The sequence below is a fragment of the Panthera onca genome, chromosome A1 (assembly GCF_046562875.1).
Source record: "Panthera onca isolate mPanOnc1 chromosome A1, mPanOnc1 haplotype 2, whole genome shotgun sequence".
In the NCBI taxonomy this organism is placed as follows: domain Eukaryota; kingdom Metazoa; phylum Chordata; class Mammalia; order Carnivora; family Felidae; genus Panthera; species Panthera onca.
Genome location: NC_138339.1, coordinates 212,999,093 through 213,016,152, shown reverse-complemented (window position 1 = coordinate 213,016,152; position 17,060 = coordinate 212,999,093). Strand labels below are relative to the sequence as shown.

Below are 17,060 nucleotides of genomic sequence, written 5' to 3'. Positions count from 1 at the left end.
TTATGGTATTCCTCACAAGTTTTTCAGTGTATCCAATACTGACTGAGCTTGGCTGCACCTGACCTGACCCATCATAACTTTTTGAGTAAGAGAAGAAAGTTGAAACCTCAGAAAGAAAAGACAGAGCATGAGGGTCAAGGACTTGAAAGGATCTGGGCCATGAGCTACAAACTGGAGTGAATTGAATCAATTCATTGAAACTTGAACCATCCTTAAGTAGTTTTTATCCATATATATATATATATATATATATATATATACACACACATATACATATATATATATTTTAAATCTTTATTCACTTTTGAGAGAGAGAGTGTGAGCAGGGGAGGAGCAGAGAGAGAGGGAGAGACAGAATTCAAAGCAGGCTCCAGGCCCTGAGCTGGCAGCACAGAGCCTGACGCGGGGCTCAAACTCACGAACTGTGAGATCATGACCTGAGCCGAAGTCGGACGCTCAACCGACTGAGCCACCCACGTGCCCTGGTTTTTATCGATATTAACCCTTAGAAGAAAATCCAGAGTACTGCAGTAAAGGGCATGCACTTTCTAACGCTAGTAAACAAAACTATATAAACAGGTACTTTTTCTTTCGTTTGTTTTTCTTGATTCCTATTGAGAATTCAATCTCTTTAGTAAGTGACGTCCTATTAGTAACTGGTGCTCAGAGGTGAATCATACCACTTGCGTACATGACAAGCCATCAGTCCTCCCAGTGTGTGAGCAAACTGAGAGCAGTGGACGACGGGCTGTTCTTCAGCCTGTACTCACCACCTTTGGGGGTTTCACGATGCAACTGCAGTCAGAGAAGCAGACAGATGTGGGGACCACGCACCTGCATGATTCATGTATTCACCTTTTACGTATCAAGGCACACTGTGTGAAGGCTTTGTTCTAGGCCCTGGGAACAGGCGTAAAATAGCAGAGAACATCCCTGACTGCATGGAAATTACAATCTGGAGACGAGAAATAGAAGTCAACAAGTTGATAGCAGTGGTATTTCAGACAATGATATGTACCGTGAGGAACACATCCGGGGTGAGATTAAGGGAGAGATTGGAGGTCATAGTTCCTCCATGAAGAGGTAACATGAAAGGACAAGAGACCATCACATAGAGATTGGGGTCCAAAGTATACACTTAGATGTCCCCTGTTATCTGGTATGGGAGAAAATGCAAAGGCCCTAAAGTGGGAGTGACTTTGGAGTTTGAGTCTTTAGTGATTGGATTGTAGATGGTGAGGAAGAGAATACGGTGAAATGAGGTTGGCGGGAGCCAGGAAGTACAAGGTTTTGGAAGCCAGCAATTTTATTCTAAGACTAATGGGAAATCATAGGAGGGTTTTAAGCAAAGGGAAGGCATGATCTCTTTTTTAATTTAGTCAGGTGGTTGTGTGGAGACCAAATTATAGAGGGTGGGAGTGGAAGCAAAAGCAAGGCCTGAGAGGATAATGATTTGGACTAGAATGATGGCCATGGAAAGAAAGGGGTGAATTCAGGATGTGTTTAGCGGGTAGAGTCAACAAAACTTCTAGTGGTTTGGATGTGGGGTGGATGGGGGATGTTGAAGGAAAGCCCATCTTTGCTGACAAAAATACTAGATGAAAACAGTCCCAGGCACATGGGCAATCCAGAATACCCTTGGTTGTGTGGTTAAGGAGGATGAGGATCAGTTTTCTCTCTCTCTCTTTTCTTTTCATCATGATAAGTATACTCTTTAATCTCTATCATCTATTTTATCCATACCCCACCCACCTCCCCTGTGGTAACCATGTTTATTCATGATAGTTAAGAGCTTGTTCCTTGGTTTTCCCCTCTCTCTCTCTCTCTCTCTCTCTTTTTCCCTTTGCTTGTTTTGTTTCTTAAATTCCACATATGAGTGAAATCACATGGTATTTGTCTTTCTCTGATTTATTTCTCTTGGCACTATAACTCTACCTCCATCCGTGTTGTTGCAAATGGCAAGATTTCATTCTTTTTGATGGCTGAATAATATTCCCTTATGTGTGTATGTATGTCCATTCATCTATCAATGGACACTTGGGCTGCTTCCATAGTTTGGCTATTGTATATAATATTTCAATAAACATAGGGGTTCATGTTTCCCTTTGAATTAGTGTTTTTGTATTCTTTGGGTGAATACCCAGTAGCACAATTACTGATCATAGGGGGTAGATCTACTTTTAAGGGTCGGATTTCTCTTAATATTCAGGTCTCTAGCTCAGTAACATACTGTTCAATCTGCATGCTGAGAAGTCTAGAAAAGGGGACATAAATGTCATACTCTTCAGTGAACCAGGCTGACTAGAATATGGCACTTGGGTATACTTTATGGTGAGAGAGGAAAAAAGAAAAACCTTTCTAGCAGCTAAGATGTGACTACCACCTGATAGGTCTTGAAGTTGTTGAGAAAATAGCAACCCAGTAAGCCAGAGAGAGCATTCTGGGTCAACGTGCAGTTGGCATTTTAGCTAGCACTGAACATTTTAGCTAGGCACAAAACAAACCCAGCCTCTGGCTTTGCCACCCAGCAGTCATTATCCTCAAGGTTCCCAAATTCCCCAGTCATTGACTTATAGCCACCTACCATGACTACTTTCTGTTAATCTTCATGACTGAAAAGGAGGCTGTGAATGGGGCCTGCCTACCCTTCCTTCCATAAACATATATTGATCTGCTGCTATGCATCAGGCACTGTGTTTCTTTTCTTTTAAAATATTTTATTATTTTGGGGAGAGCACAAGTGGGGAAGGGGCAGAGAGAGGGGGACAGAGGATCTGAAGCTGGCTCTGCACTGACAGGCTGACAGCAGTGAGCTGGATATGGGGCTTGAACTTACGAACTGCGAGATCATGACCTGAGCTGAAGTTGGGTGCTCAACCGACTGAGCCGCCCAGGTGCGCCAGACCTGTTTCTGCCAAGAAGCTTATGGTCTTAATGACGCTATTCCTCAAGAATCAGTTGACATCATAGGGTACCTATTACAGCATTGTTTCTTCAGCTTCCATGTCCCAGACTCAACAATACATGGGCAACTGAGAGCATGGTGTTGCCTTTAATTTACTTTTTTTTTTTAAGTTTGTTTGTTTATTTTGAGATAGACACAGTATGAGTAGGGGAGGGAAGAGAGAGGGAGGGAGAATCCCAAGCAGGCTCCATGCGGCCAGCACAGAGCCCAATGTGGGGTCCGAACTCATGAATCATGAGATCATGACCTTAGCCAAAACCAAGAGCTAGATGCTTAACTGATTGAGCCACCCAGGCACCCCTAATTTACATTTTTTAATTCAAAAGTTGTAATATGTAACACACAGGAAAGTCCATGGATTAATTATAGGGGGAGCCTCTAAGTAGCCAGTTCCAGAAGTAGAATACAACCATCACCGTATGGTTATTCTGACCTTTATGATAATCATTTTCTTGCCTTTCCTTAAGGTTTCACCTCCTATGTGTTAAATTTAATTTCTGAAATCGGTTGCTGCAAGTATCACCAAACACGAGGGAAAGCCCTGCCCATTCTTTCTTTTGAAAGGTCGAGTTTCCCTCTTCTGATATTTCCCCTTTCTTATACTCTCTTCCCATTTTCCTTCTACTCTTCACTTACAGGATTTACTTTAGTGAGACTGACAGTGGGGTACAGGGCATATGGGAGGGACATCTGTGTTGCAGCAGCAATGCCACAGAGCTACTTCGGGTTCCCCTTCACGTTTTAGGTCTTGCTGAAGCTTCCGTCTTCCTTCAGCCTCCGGAGCTCACACCTGGCATGGCCCGCAAGGAGACAGTTGCTCAGGAACAAAGCTCTTGTTGAACTGGTAGAAGATGAGGGAATGAAGCTCTAAAGTTCAGAACTGTTCCCCCTCTGCCCACATCTGGCACCAGCTCCAGCCGATGGCTCTTAACAGCCTGTCATATTGTCATATGGTTAATGTGAGAAGAAGTTTCTATAGATTTCTTCTAAGCGGTGGGGGTAGGGGAAAGCAATCCCCACGGTCAGTTCATACAGCATCTTAGGTTCTCAAAAATCTCTCAGCCCTGTAGCACGCTTTCCACTTACACACATTTTTCATTGTTTTAAAGGGTAAATAATGCTTTTCTGGACCGACTCCAAGGCAAAAGTCAACCAGGTGGCTTCGAGCACTTTGGAGGCCATTGGAATATGAATAGTGGTAACAGCTGGGTGAGTTTTTTCTTGTCTCTTAAAAAAAATCTTTGAAAGTTGAAAAGTAAAAACAATGAGAATTTTAAAAATATGTTGGGCCTTCTCCCAAGATATTATTTTTTTGGTGTGCTGTTCAGCTGTGTGATGGGCAGTCAGCCAGGGTGATTACTGTAAATTCCACAATAGTTTCTAGAGAGAAGGAGAAAGTCCAGGTTTCAGCTCTGGCCAATCACAATAAAAAATGACACCTGCCCTTTGCTCTCAGGGTAATTGCCTGGACTGTAAGGATTTTTTTTTTATCACCCCTTTCCCAGACCCTACAACAAAAACAAATGAAAAAAAATTTTTTCAAGAAGACTTTAAGTGCAATATGGTTATAAAAATAGTAAGCATTCTCTAGTAATATAGTCTTTCGGTGAAACTACCACATCAAAGAAACCAGTATTTAATTTTTCACTACAAAATGATTTTTAAAAAACCCTACAGCAAAAGGCACTTTCTGAGAATGAAATGTCTTTCTGGATTTCTGTGAAGAAAACATTGCAACTGTGTTGTAATATGTGTTTAATGTGTTTTGCGTGCACATTATATCATTGAACCCACACCAGATCTTCTGAATGTATGATTGCAGGGTTTGCAATGCATACAGAATCAAAACTAACTATAGTGGGTTTTATAATTTAATTTAAGCCAAGTACATATGTACCTACTAAAAGAAATGGAACAGGTAGAGATCTTTAAACTGGTAAAATACAACAAAACAAGTGCTTGCTGGCCCGGAAACTCTAGAGATCACCCTTTAATAAATATTTGATGGACAAAAGATAATTTTTGAGAAGACAATCTGTTGGAAATCTTATGGATGTTTTCTTGAAAGGCGTTTAGTAGTTAAAATTGATGGATAGATCTAACAGTTCTCTTCAGTGTATACACTGGGCATGTCTTTCCATGACGCGTGCCCACGTGTATCACTGTGGCATTGAGAATAGGGACAAGATGGAAGAACAAGAAAAGAATCAACACACAGTATCTTTCCATCATGAATTACAATTTACAAATTATTGACTTCCTTGTAAGAATATGTGAGTAGGAGTCATGTGGAAAATGGGGCATTGTGAGTGAGTTTGAGACGTTATCCAAATTCGTGGAATTTGTATGTCGTGAAACACGACTGGAAGTTTGATTTTGGACAGGACTTGGGAACTCTCTGCACGTTCTCTCCTCTACCTACCAACTCTCAAAATTTAGAAACTACTTAGAAAAATACCTGGGATTGCGGGGAGGATAATAGGAGAGAGTAAATGAATACCACATGAACTGCCGTTAAGGGAATGAGAATTTGGGAATCTGGTTCACCACCGACCATTGGTAGGCCTTATGGAAGTGAGCTCTGAATCTCTGCTTAGATTCTTCATGGGTAAAAAGAAAGGAACATCATTTTCTCATGATAGGAGTGAAGGCTATTAAAGTTTCCTTAGTAGGACAATCAGAACCAAGTCCAAAGTGGTTATCGGCTCTTCCCTTACTTGAAGGAAGCTGTGACAAAGATGACAGTTTCTTCAGGCTCCCGACTCCACCTCCCTATAGACCTCCTTACATATATGCCTGTTTTTCCTTGGAGACCAGATTCTTACTCCTCCACCTACTGAGGGACTTTGCTCTAATGACACTCACCTCTCTTCCGAATCATCCAATATTCATCTCAACTAGAAAAGTCCCATCAGCATAAAATAGAGACACAAATTATATTGATATCCCCCTCCCTCTTGCTACTGTTCTATTTCTTTGTTCCTCTTTCAAGCAGAACTCCAAGAGGTATCTGTCCTTCAGCTTTTCTAATTTCTTTGTTCCCATTTCTCTTACACTTATTTAAATCAGAATTAAGACCTTATCCATCCAACCATAATGCTCTTGTCATGGTCATTTACAATGTCCACATTACAAAGTCTGGTGGTTATTTTTCAATCTTCGTCTTTTGATGTACCAGCATCATTTGTCACGGCGAGTCATTCCCTCCTCTCTGAAACTGTTTACTTGGCTTCTGGGGCACTCGTCTGTCCTGAGTTTCCACCAACCTCAGTGGCTACTCCTTTTCATTCTCCTTTGCTGAATCCCCTGCATCTTGTCCTCTCACCTTTGGAGCACCTCAGAGATCCACCTTGGACCGCCTTCTGAATTTTATGTTCACTTAATACCTTGGTGGCCTTATTGGTTATCATTACATTAAATACAGTTTTTGTGCTTATTACTCCCGTGTTTCTTTTTTTTTTTAATTTTTTAATGTTTATTTTTGAGAGAGAGAGCAAGCACATGAGCAGGGGAGGAGCAGAGAGAGCAGGAGACACAGAATCTGAAGCAGGCTCCAGGCTCTGAGCTGTCAGCACAGAGCCTGACCCAGGGCTTGAACTCGAGAACCGTGAGATTATGACCTGGTCATACTAAGTGTCATACTTAGTCAGACACTTAGCCGAATGAGCCACCCAGGCACCCCTTATTACTCTCACATTTCTAATTCCAGCCTCTACCTCTTCCTTGACTCCAGACTTGCATTATCGATTTGTCCACGCAACATCTCTACTTGTATGTCTAATGGACATTTCAACCTTCACATGTCTAAAACTTGGTAGGACGTGATTGTCCTACTAAGGAAACCTTTGATCCGCTCTACCCAAAGGCTCCATCTGCTCTCTTTGCTGTTTATATAATGGTACAACCCATCTCACATCTCATAACTGATCCATCAACAGATCTTTTTTTCTTTTCCTTCAAAATATATACAATCCAGTAGCTTCTCACCACTTCCACCACTATTACCCTGCTTCTAACCTCCATTATGTTTATCTAGATTCTCGAAAAAGTCTCCAAGATGGTTTCATTGCTTCCACACTTAGCCACTTAGAACCTATTCTCAATATAAGAGTGATCCCTTTGGAACAGAAGCCAGATCCTGTCACTTTCCTGCTTGAAATACCCCAGTGGCTCCCATGACTCTCTAAATCCAATGGAGTAAAAGCCAAAGTCCATATAGTCACCTACGGGGTGCAACCTGATCTAGACCCCACTTTACCCCACTGGTGCTCTCCTGCCACTGCCCTTCTTTCTCATTCCTCTCAGCCATGCTAGTTTTCTTGCTTCTCTTTGAAAACTTAAGGACCTGGATGCTTTCACCTTAAGGCCTTTGCACTGGCTGCTCCTTCTGTACCTTTCTCCATATGATTTATTCTCCAAGCATTTTGTAGAATTCCACCCCATTGAGGTTTCCTTGGCCATTTATTTAATGCTGCCACCTGCGCCCTCATCCCTGGCTCTAGCCATACGTTTTCCAACCTCCACTTCCTTTTCTCTGGCACTCTGCAATTTCTTACATCTTTCTAATATTATTTGCTTATATGTGTTGTTGACTGTTTACTCTTAGTCTCTCCCTGTGATAATGGATGTTCCGTATTGTGTCAATCAGGGTCCTTTGATTGTTTTGCTCACTGATGTATCCCAAGCATAAAACAGTAATTGGAACTTAGCACAGGCACAAGGAAACAGGTGGCTGTGATTGAAGGTTGGCCAAACAACAAAGATTTAGGACCAAATGATTTGATATACCAAAATGCTTAGATACCAAATTGAAAATAGCTATGTATAAAACATTCAATGGACCAAATTTTGGATTTGAGACAATAAGGGAAAACAAGAGACAAAGACAAACAAAAAGATTTGAAAAAAGAACAAAATAGAACTTCTAGGAATAAAGAAATTTAATCTTTGGAATTAAAGCACTCAATGAACTCATCACAATAAAAGGAATTCGAATTAGGAACTAAATCAAAATACCATTTCTCATCTATTATTTTGGCAAAAGAACAAAAGTTTGGCAATATACTCTGTCTGTTGGCAAGGCTGTGGGGATAAAGGTTCATTCACACACTGTTGTTGAGAATTCAAAATGATGTAAACACTATCTAAATTAGTCACTGTCTTTTCATAAAATAAAAACCAGACCTAGACATATTGCAGAAAAGTTGTACGAAATGTTGAAGGAACAGATAATTTCAAATGTCTAGAAAGTTTTCCAGGTAAATGAAAAAAAGAGAAAATATTCTCTCAAAGGATTAATCAAGTGAATATAACTTGAATCAAAATTACACAAACACTATACAGAAAAAAATATATGTATGTAAGCTCACTCATAAACAGATTGAAAATATCACAAATTTTGACAGATTTATCACAAATTAAAAAACAAAAAAACTGAGATGGTTTATCTCATAAATTATAGGAAAAATACCATATGATCATCTCAATAGATACAGGAAAAAGAAACAACTTGATACATTTCAATACTCATTTGTGGTAAAAATTGCTAACAAAGGAGGAAGAGAAAGGACATTTCTTTAGCTAATAAACTGATCGAAATTCTATAATAAAAATACATCAAAAGCATTTCCTTTAAATCATATATAAAGGTTGAAAGGAAAAGAAACATTTATAATTAATAGATGATACAATCATTTACTCAGAAAATCTGAAGGAATTGATATTTAAGTTATTAGAATAAACGAGGAGCCAACAATGTTGGTAGATGCAGGATCAATATGTAAAAACTCACTTCATTTTTATACATTGTGAATAAACAAAAAATTTAATAAAAAGATAAACCAAAAATGCACATAGCCTTTAAAAATATATATAAATTTTTTATAGAAAGACCCTAAGGAACAAATGAATGAAGAAGTTGTACCTTGTTTAATGGGTAGAAATAGGAATGAGCTCTCAAATTATCTATAGATTTCATTAAATCCTAATCAAAGCAAAGAACCAAGAATAGCCAATTCACTCCTAAAGATAAAGAAATATGTACGGGGACTTAGTTAAATATTTAATATTGTCTGGAATTGGCCCAGGTGGACCCAGCCATTTCTGGAATTCTGATGTATGACAGAAGGCAGAGCACATCATTGGGGGAAGATGAACTCTTTAACAAATTGCTGGCAGGACAAATTGAGAACCCACATGGCATCGTAACCAGTTAATTCCAGGTGGATTAAGGCTTATAAGTAGAAATGAAGACTTTTTAAATTTTAGAATAGACTACAAAATGGAGGATTTTGTAAGACCCCAGGTATAAACCAAAAACTAATGATAAATATGCATTAAAATGAAACATCTGTTCATCAAAGGACACCGTACAAAAGAAAGAAGAGAAGTCATATATGAAGATTTTGTAAATAAGTGGACAAAACGTTAGTATACAGAGGTGTTTAGACTGTGTCATTTATTTAGAAGTTGGTTGCTGACACTTGAGCTACCCTGGGAATGATCGAGAAGAGCTCACAGATAGGGCTTGGAGGAAATACTGGAATCAGTAAAAGGCTCAAAAAGAAGAAAAGGAAGAAGGCAGAAAATATGACAAAACAATAATGAAAGCCAAAGAGAGAAAAACTTGATTTTTGAAACATCATATAAGCACTTAAGTAGTAGGCCTTTAATAAGTATATTTTGGGTAGACAAATGAGATTGATCTTTATCTTTAAATCTTTAACATTTAAGTCACATTCTTCTCATATTGCTTTATATATATGTATTTTTTCTTTGATAATTTAAAATTGCTGTTACATTTAAAAACATTTTGGTTTTCTCGACCCCTCTACTTTTCATGAGGTACGTAGGGTAGGATGTTGAAAGAATCACTTCAAATTCTCTTTGATGTCAGTAGGTGAGACCCTTTGAAATGCTGTGGAACCCTAAATCCTATGTCTTCAAGGGCATTTGAGCATTTGCCATGACATATGAGGCAACCTGAGATTTTAGTTTCCCAGAATGTTAGAACAGCAATAGTCTGAATGCCAAGTGTAACTTGGCCCCAGCATTCTGGAAGCCTGATGGAGAATTCTTGATCGTTTGCACATGGTAGGGGGCAGAGGGAACTCATTTAGTCCATCTCCCCAACTCAAGGTCCCCTTAGAAGTCAGCTTTCTGCTGTATAATATGGCGCCATTCTACTCCATACATTTCCATTTAAATTGTTCTGCTTCACACTGTGCTTGTCCTGTCCTTGCTGTAACTATGGAGGTGGGTGACAATATTTGTGAACACTATTATTTGTGACCTATGTTAGCCTATCTCTAAGAACACAGCTGATGAGCTGTCATTCAACAAGCCATTACATTGTTGACAGAGACTATTTTGTGAATCCAATGCAATGGGACTTGAAAATTAAAACATGTCACTGGGACATTAAATCATTAAAAAATAGGCATTAAACTCAATATAGTAAGAGAGTATTCTTTGAAGGAGCTTCAGATTGGACTTTAAAAGGTTTTGAATTTTGTTTTGCTGCTTGTACTAATTTTTGTTTTCTTTTGCTTCCAGGATGTATGAGAAATATTTACTTACATCTGTCCTTTGTCAACGGACCTTGAAGAACATCACTCAATGCTTTTCCTTCATGCTGCTTTGTTTATCCTTACTGTTTTCACCTTGACTTCAACTGCCCACTCACTCAGCCGAACACGTGGGAATGACCCGTTTTCCCCTGTCATTATTTACACATGCTTGCAGGAGCTGATTGCTGAGCTCATACTTAATTTCTACTGCCAGTGAAATGTTGCACTGTTTTTTCTCATTGGTTTCACATCTTATTGGAAGTATAATTACAGCCATGTTAGTAAGATGAAAAAGGAGGGAATCATTTGCTGCTTTCAGGTGTACAAGAGCTATACGGGTGCTACAGGCTTATCTCTCTGAGTAGCTAACTCTTACTTAATTCTCAGATCAGGTTTGGGGAATCTTGGGCATTTTTTTGGATTTTAAGCTCTACTTAATCCAGGGTACAAACTTGAGAAAAAGATAAAAAATAAATCTTTTATATTCTTTTGAACATGCTTTTAAATAAATTTTGAAATACTTTTGTGTAAATGGTTTGTTTTATTTTTAATGAAAGGCTCTTGAGTTTTTCTCTCTTGATGGGTCTCATTTTTATATTCTTCTTCATAGTTCATATAGATTAATTGTAAGACCTTAATCACTATCGGATATGCCTTTGGTCTTGATTTACTTACTAATACTGTTCCTCTGCTTTTTCATAGAGGTTCAGTTAATTCCCTGAAAGGATGTCGTTTATATGAAAATCAACTAGATACAAATGTAGATACAAAGTGTGCTTTATAGGTGTTTGGGAATCCTGTCTTTTCTCTATGCAACCTATTTATTATTTATGATAGCTAATTCAGTAGGCTTCTCTATTCTACTTTTATGACCTTTAACCAAGTTAAAAAACCTTAGAGTGTAAGAATATTGGTTTTCCATGCTTTATGCTCTACCCCACTCCATGTTATATAGGAAAGCATTGCATTTAGTCTTAGAATGAAAGTTGGAAGAGCAAATAATTTTTGCAGGTGGGCAATTAATACTGTTTTTTTAATGACGGGTAGTTGACATACAATGTTATATTAGTTTCATGTGTATAGTTTAGTGATTTGACATTTGTATACATTGCAAACTGATCACCACAATTAGTCTAATTACCCTCTATCATCTCGCAAAGTTAATACAATATAATTCAGTATATTCTCCATGTTGTACATTCTGTCTCCATGACTTACTTATTTTATAATTGCCAGTTTGTGTTTCTTGATCCCTTTCGTCCACTCCCCCATTTCTCCAAAACTCCTCTGACAACTTCTAATCTGTTCTCTGTATCTGTGTGTTTGGGTTTGTTTGTTTTGTTTATTTGTTTCGTTTTTAGGTTCCACATACAAGTGAAATAATGCAGTATTTGTCTTTCTCTGACTTATTTCACTTAGAATAGTGCCCTCAAGGTCCATCCATGTTGTCACAAGTGACAAGATTTCATTCTTTTTTATGGCTGAGTAGTATTCTGTTATATACATCTACCACATTGTCTTTATCCATTCATTCATTTTTTTAAAGAATTTTTTTAATGTTTATTTATTTTTGAAGGTGAGAGACACAGAGTGTGAGTGGGGGAGGGGCAGAGAGAGAGGGAGACACAGAATCTGAAGCAGGCTCCAGGTTCTGAGCTGTCAGCACAGAGCCCGATGCGGGGCTCGAGCTCACAAACCGCGAGATCGTGACCTGAGCCGAAGTCGGACACTCAACCAACTGAGCCACCCAGGTGCCCCTATCCATTCATTCATTGATGGGCATTTAAGCATTGTTTTCATATCTTAAAAAAATTTTTTTTAATGTTTGTTATTGAGAGAGGGAGAGAGAGAGAGACTGTGAGCAGGGGAGGGGCAGAGATGGAGACACAGAACTCTAAGCAGGCTTCCAGTCTCCGTGCTGTCAGCACAGAGCCTGACACAGGACTCAAACTCATGAACCGTGAGATCATGACCTGAGCTGAAGTCAGACACTTAACCAAATAAGCCACCCAGGTGTCCCTCTTTTCATATCTTGGCAATTGTGAATAATGTGGCAATGAACATAGGGGTACATACATCTTCTCCAATTAGTGTTTTCATTTTCTTCAGATAGATATCCAGTAATGGAATTGCTGGATCATATGGTGGTTTTATTTATAAATTTTTGAGGGACTGATGTCAAGGAGCTTACTGTAAAGAAGTTTTCCTTTGGGAGTTTTGTGGTCTCACGTCTTATATTCAAGGCTTTAATTGATCTGGGGTTAATTTTTGTTTATTGTATAAAATAATGGTCTAGCTTCATTATTATTTGCATGTAGCTCTCCAGATTTCCTGGCGCCATTTGTTGAACAGTCATTTACCCATTGTGTATTTTTGCCTCCTTTGTCATAAATTAATTGGTCATATATGCACGGGCTTATTTCTGGGCTCTCTGTTCTGTTCCATTGATCTATGTGTCTGGTTTTATGCTAATACCATACTGTTTTGATTACTACAGCTTTGTATTATAGTTTGAAATCAGGGAGCCTGATACCTCTGGCTTGTTCTTTCTCAAGATTGTCTTGGATATTTGGAGTCTTTTGTGGTTCCATATAAATTTTAGAATTATTTGTTTTAGTTCTGTGAAAAATGCCATGGGAATTTTTATAGGGATTGCATTGAATCTGTAGATTGCTTTGGGTAGTGTGGACATTTTAACAATGTTAATTCTTCCTTCTAACATATGAGCACAAAATACTTTCCATTATTTGTGTTGTCTTCAGTTTCTTTCATCAGTGTCTTACATCTTTCAGTGTATGAGTCTTTCACCTCCTTGGTTAAATTTATTCCTAGCTATTTTATTTTTTGGATGTGATTGTAAATAGAATCATTTTTAAAATTTCTTATTGTTCATTATTAGTGCATAGAAATGCCACAGAGTTTTATATGTTAATTTTGTATCCTGCAACTTTACTGAATTCATTTATTCTAATAGTTTTTTTTTTTTGGTAGAGTCTTTAGGGTTTTCCATATATAATACCAAATCATCTGCAAATAGTAACAGTTTTACTTGTTCCTTTACAATTTGGATGCATTTTATTTCTTTTTCTTGACTAATTGCTCTGGCTAGGATTTCTAATATTATGTTGAATAAAAGTGGGGGGGGGGAGAGTGAACATCCTTTTCTTGTTTTCGATCTTAGAAGAAAAGCTTTCAGCTTTTCACCATTGACTCTAATATTAGCTGTGGGTTATGAATGTTCCCTCTATACTCACTTTATTGAGGTTTTATCATGAATGGATGTTGAATTGCATCAAATGCTTTTTCTGCACCTACTGTGATGATCATATTTTTATCTTACATTTTATTAATGTGGTATATTGCAATTGATTTGTGGGTGTTGAACCATCCTTGCATCGCTGCAATAAATCCCACTTAATTGTGGTATATGATCCTTTTAGTGTTGTTGGATTTGGTTTGCTAAAATTTGGTGAGCATTTTTACATTTGTGTTCCCTAGGGACGTTGGCCTGTAATTTTGCTTTTTTTGTGATGGCCTTGTCTGATTTTGGTGTCAGGGTAGTGCTTATAAAATGAGTTTGAAAGCATTGTCTTCAATTTTTTTTGGAAGCCTGTCCCTCAGGCTGAAGCTCCAAGCTAAGTAAATAAGCCTTTTCATAGGAAGACTGGATTGTTTTTCAGTCTGCCATCTGTACAGTACCGTGGGGGTGGTGGGCTTCCAAGAACTGTCTTTCTTATTGTTCTATTCCTGGGGAGCTCACAATGCTAGCCTCTTTGGCCACCAGGGCCAAGTGATTAAGGCGAATTCCTGTGTGTCCCTGTTGGCTTTAGCTAGGCAGTGGAAAGTGGGGTGGGGAATGCTCTCTGGCTTCAGAAAATGTCTTGACTGAATGTGCCCCAGGGGCTTCAGAAATGCAGCGATAGAGTGCCTTGTCTGTGTGCATGTACCAGCTTTAGGCTGGGAGCAGAATGCCATGACTGCTACACTTGTTAGCCCCAGCCAAGGATTGGGGGAGTATTGCAACCTTCCACACTTCATAGACTTTAGCTGGGGAACAGGAGAATGCTGCCACAGTTCAAATTTGCCGGTTCCAGCCAGGGACTAGGGGAATGCTATGGCCACCTGTGCTCTCTGGCGTCAGCAAGGCGGTAAGATAGTGCTGTGACCACTGGCTTCTGGCTGTCTTAGCAAAGTGCTGGGAGGGTTCTGTGTCCAGGCTCACCCATCTGTGCCAGCGGGCTAGACAGAGGGTCCAAAAATGACATCTGCCAACACCTCCATCTCTGGGGGGAGTTTCAGCTGTCTCCTACCCCTCCAGCAGCTATGTTTAGGTTAGTAAATGTGTCTCTTTCACGTATAGTCTAGGTGCTTTTCAAACTGCAGTTTATTCCTGCTGGGTCTTGGGACAAATGACACTGTATTGAGCCCTTTACATGGAAAATCTCAGTCTCCTACAGTACTTTGAGTCCCTTGGATGTCAGCCCTGTTGATTTTCTAAGTCAGATATTTGGTGGAGGTGGGTGCTCATCTCTCTGGTGCAGATGCCAGGGGTTTGGGTACCAACCCCTCACTCCAGCAGAAGCGCCAGACTGGTAAGATCCCTATTGTAGGTCCCAAGCTGGGGGTGGGGTTTTTTGGTGAGACTGTGCCTGTACTTTGCTACCCATCTCAATATTGGTCTTTTTATCCTTTTTGTGGAGAAGCAGTTCATCTAGTTTTCAGATCTTTATCAAAGAAAAAAAAATGATCCGTATGTAGCTGTAGATTTGGTGTGTCCTTGGGAGGAAGTGAGTTCAGGATCTTCCTATGCCACCATCTTGTGGAAATCTCCCCAAAACTAATAATACTTCATAGCATTAAGAGATCTTCTGTGCTGCCAATCACTCTTGAAACTGACTTTCCAAATGTGTATCCAGGGAAGCGTGGGGACTTCAGGTTCTAAGGCCAAGACTGAGGGGGCTCATTGAAGCAGGACAAAGGTATAGTATAGAAAGGGCTGCATTGGGGTTGGTGGGGGCTGAGAACAGATGGCGCTCAGCTAGCTTCCCTGGAGTAAATAAGGTAGATACGCTTGGTCTTCCTCTTTTCTGCCAGCTGAAGCTGCGTTAGTGCTGTTGACGCTAATATAAAATGTTTGGTCCATTTGAAGTCTTTGTCATTGCCTAATATGGGGAAAACGAAATCCCTCAGCCTGGGCTGGAAGCATCACCAAAACGACTGTAAACGTGTGAATGTTGCAGGCATTTTACTGCTGTGGCATGCCGCCATTTAAGCCCTACCCCTGCCAGCCTGGCTACCTCAGAGTCCATAGTCATGTTCTGGTTTTTGCGTCTAGGGCCAACATTCTTCACTTGCTGCTATTTTCCAGTATGTAATCTGGAGTTGATGTAGGGGAAAGCGATGCCTTCTCACGTTAGTGGATCTCAGGACAGTTGGCATGAATTCCTCTTCCACTGCCTGCTGTATCCTGCCTCCCCAAGTGAAGATTTTGTTCAGGTCTTTGGTCTCACTAAAAAAAGAAAAAAACCATTGTGCCATTGTGCAGGTAGGGAAAATTGTGACTTCGTGGCCAAAATTATCTAGAGTATGTATGGGGTTGTAAACATCTTCCTTGAACAATTCTCTCTGTAGGTGGAAGGAAGCAGAAAAGACACACGAGTTGCTGTGTAAGGGAGCCTCCCATCAGCTTTTCACATTTAATCTGCCCTGTTGAATCAATTGGAATAAAATTTTGACTTGTGGATAACTTTGGAAAGGAATCTCAAAGTTCTCATCACAGTTTCTATGCTTCTGAAGTGCTTTCTTCTTCTGAAAAAGAGAATAAAAATGAGACAAATTGTTACAAAAGAGGTGTTTGTTACAGAAACTGTAGACATATGGAGGAGTAATAAACAGCAAAAAACTAGTGATTTTTTCAGGTTATTTGTAAATAACCACAGTTATTATTTTGGCATGCACCCTTTCAGATACTTTTCTGTATGACTGTATATCAAAATCCCTGCAATAAAAATCCTTACAGATACTTGTCTGAGGATTGGATAAGGACAAACACCTTGATTAGAATTGGTGGTTTAAAGTAATCCGCATTTATAGAGGTTTTAATGTAGGTAGTCAAATTACTTTCTCAAAAGGTGGCACAAATATTTATTACCACCAGAGGCATGCCCTATAGCTAATACTGTTAGTAGTTTGTAAGTCATTGCTTATATCCTAGGCAAAAAAACAACAACAAAAAAACACGTCATTTGGAGAGCTTAACCGTTCTATTTTCCACAGGTTTACTGGTCATTCTTTATCTTCTGTGTGTGTGTGTGTGTGTGTGTGTGTATACAGTTGATTTTTGTTTAATGTTTTTATTTTTGAGAGAGACAGGGTGTGAGTGGGGGAGGGGCAGAGAGAGAGAGGGAGACACAGAATCTGAAGCCGACACCAGGCTCCGAGATGTCAGCACAGAGCGCAATGCAGGGCTCTACTTCCTGAACCATCAGATTGTGACCTGAACTGAAGTTGGATGTTTAACTGAGCCA

At 39.4% G+C, this 17,060-nt stretch overlaps 1 protein-coding gene across 3 annotated transcripts in view; it reads left to right on the top strand.

Annotated features, from left to right (window-relative positions):
- Nucleotides 1-10,646, top strand: part of EPSTI1 (epithelial stromal interaction 1) — a 98,505-nt gene extending 87,859 nt beyond the window's left edge. For all 3 annotated transcript variants that reach the window (XM_060634214.3, XM_078433295.2, XM_078433292.2), the window contains 2 exons: nt 4,075-4,174; nt 10,520-10,646. In XM_060634214.3, the coding sequence (XP_060490197.3) occupies nt 4,075-4,174; nt 10,520-10,528 (109 nt within the window). In that variant the 3' untranslated portion in view covers nt 10,529-10,646. The remainder of the gene's footprint in view (nt 1-4,074; nt 4,175-10,519) is intronic.
- Nucleotides 10,647-17,060: the final 6,414 nt, after the last annotated feature.